We start from the raw sequence: 2,670 nt of genomic DNA, 5'->3' as shown, positions 1-2,670 counted from the left end.
AGCTACAGGTGCCGGCGGGTGCAGGAAGGGTGCGGGCAGCACGTCCCCTCCTGCCTGCGGGCTGGCAGGGCCGAGATCCATCACCAGCTCTTCCCATCCTGGTGGGAGATCTGCCGCAGGCTCAGCAGGCTAAGGAGCGGAAGGCCAAGCCCTTGTTAGACCCTCCTGGAAGGAACCTTTCCCCATGGTCACACTGAGTTGCCCTGAGCAACCCAAAAATAGTCCCGGCGAAAGCTGGGGGCGGGGAGGTGGGCACCGGCAAGAATGCTGTACTGCGTGTTTCTGCTGTCTGGGCTCGTCTGGAGCGTGATCTGCTGATAACCCCGTAACTCGCCCTATTTATACACCATTCCTGGCCAGTCGTGCTTTTCCCAGCTGCGCAGAGGCCAGAACGCCTCGCCAGCAAAGAACGCCCCGCCGGCAAGTTTTGCGTGGCAGACTGGAGCCAAAGGTGGGTACAGGAAAGGTTTGAGTCTCGATGCCCTGACCCCCCCCTGCCCCAGCTCAGCCCTGCTCGGACTCCTCTGCTCCTGGGCTCTGCCCCGCGCTGAAATGCAAAGGTTTTGTTTTTCCCAGCCGAGGCCCGTAGCGTTTCCTCTCCCCTCCCTTCTCCAATTCCTTCGTTCCTTCCTGTTATTCTTCATCTATTTCCCCGCGATGCTCTGGCTGCGTGACCCCCGCGCCCGGCCCACGGGGGGTCTGCGAGCAGAGCCGTGGGGCAGAGCCCCGGGAGCTCAGCCTGCCCTTGGGCTCCGTGTGCCTCCAGCACCCTGTGCCCGAGCAGGCTGGACCCAGAGGCCGAGGAGGAAGGTAGAGGGGAGCCAAAATGTGCTCTGTAGCCGAGCCTGTCGGCACAGTATCCCCAGCTCCCGTCCCTGCTCCGGTGCAGCCCGGGCAGGCTCTCCCCGTGCGTCCCATCCCTCTGCCTCCTCTTCCACCTCTCCCAGGGATGAAGGGGGTGAGTCAGCGCAGGAAGCACCACGCGTCTGGGTAGCATCAGCTCCCGTCCTGCAGACCAGGGACTGTCCAGGGCCCCGAGCAGAGAGGTCTGGGGTTGTCCGAGCTTTCCCAGCAGGCTTCCAAGCCCTCCCCGCTGCCAGACCCCGGGTGGGCTTTGTGCATCCATCGGCAAAAGCCTGGGTCTGAGAGCACCTGGAGCACAAGGAGCGGGTCCCTGGAGCTTTTGCGGCAGCCGAGCTGGTGTGTCTGGGCCCGGCAGCCAAGCTCTCCGAACAGGACGACACCATCCCACCCGCCCTGGCCCAACCTGCGGGGGGGATCTGCTGTCTGTCCTGCGTGACGCTTGCTTCCCAGCCTGGGTGTTGGTGTGTGAAACCATTAACCTCTCATGACTTCTTTGCCTCTGCTGGACCCTCACAACAGCTGCCTCTCCCTGGAGCTGCTTAACCCAGCTCTGATTTATGAACCACCTGCGGCCCACGGGGGTCTCTGGAGCTCCCCACTGGATCCCTGCTCTTGCAGAGATGGTTGATGTTGGCAGAGCGACAGCTTCTCTGCCTGCTTTCTGGACCTGCCTGGTGGTCCCCCACATCAGAGGGCTTCTGCAGAGCCGGGGCATCCCACTAACCCCATTTTTTTCTGCCGCCCAGTTGCAGGAACTGGTGTGCCATGTGATGATGGGGAACCTGGTCATGTTTCGGAAAGACTCGGTGCTGAACATCCTCAGTAAGTAACACCCTGCAGGCACGAGCGCATCTCGGGGAGGGCAGGGGTGAAAGCAGCGCGGTTCCTGGGCATCCCCAAGCTTTCCTACCCGTTTTGCAGAGAGACCCAAAATCCCTGGAAAGGGAAAAGGCTGCAGCCTTCGTCACGGCTTTGCCATTTCTGTAGTCCGTGTCAAGCCGCGCTAGGTCAGCGATGCAGCACGTGGCCACGCCACCGTAGGAAGAGCCTTGCAGAAGCCGGCTGCTCGCGCAGCATCCGAGAGAGGCTCTTGGGCTGGCTGTGTTACGCCAAGGTCTGGATTTCCTCGTGATATTATTGCCACTGCTTAAAGGATCACCGCCCCAAACCGGATTGTTGGATTTAGCAGTGTGATCCAAGCTGTGCGCTCTAATGGGTTTTACCAGGTAGGCTTGGGAGCCCTGGCTCTCCGCGGTGCCAGGCAAAGTGTAATCCGGAGCTCCGCACATCTGTACCCTGCCTGGGAAGAAGGGGAAAAAAAAAAAAAAAAAAAAGAAAAACCAAACCACAAAAAACTAGAATGCCCCGAACCCCCCCCCGGCTCCGCAGCCTCTCCACGCGGTCCCAGCTGCTGCCTCTCCGGGGATGTGATCTTGTCCTGCTGCAAAGCCGTAGCCGGTGCTGCGCAGTCGGCCGTTCCCTGCCGTGCGGCACCTGGTGCGTCGATGCTGGGGGCCCGGCCTTGCTGGGGACGGCTGTAACCTCTTCTCCCAGTGCAGCGGGGGCGAGGGCAGCTGGGAGGTGATGGCAAAAAGGTGGTCAGAAAAGTTGGAACTGGGATTTCCCTTTTGTTTTCTGTCGACTGTGACACCCCAAGAGCACAAAGGCCCTCGCTGCTGTTTAGTCTGGCCCTTGGGCCACCCAGACCTCTCCGATGGACACCCAACCCTTTGCCGGGACCACGGTCCCCTCAGCCACTGCGTAGGAAAAGGCTGGGGCTCGTGATCTCTCCCTCGCCTTTCCCCC

General features: G+C 61.2%; 1 protein-coding gene across 1 annotated transcript in view; it reads left to right on the top strand.

Moving 5' to 3' along the window:
• The window catches only part of INTS3 (integrator complex subunit 3), a gene marked incomplete at both ends in the record, with an annotated part of 35,983 nt that overhangs the window by 31,056 nt on the left and 2,257 nt on the right, over positions 1-2,670 (top strand). Inside the window, 1 exon segment of the mRNA XM_009700545.1 lies at positions 1,611-1,686. Coding sequence (XP_009698847.1) covers positions 1,611-1,686 — 76 coding nt within the window.

The sequence above is a fragment of the Cariama cristata genome, unplaced genomic scaffold (genome assembly GCF_000690535.1).
Source record: "Cariama cristata isolate BGI_N322 unplaced genomic scaffold, ASM69053v1 scaffold30775, whole genome shotgun sequence".
Classification (NCBI taxonomy): domain Eukaryota; kingdom Metazoa; phylum Chordata; class Aves; order Cariamiformes; family Cariamidae; genus Cariama; species Cariama cristata.
This window is presented reverse-complemented; position numbering and strand designations above follow the sequence as displayed.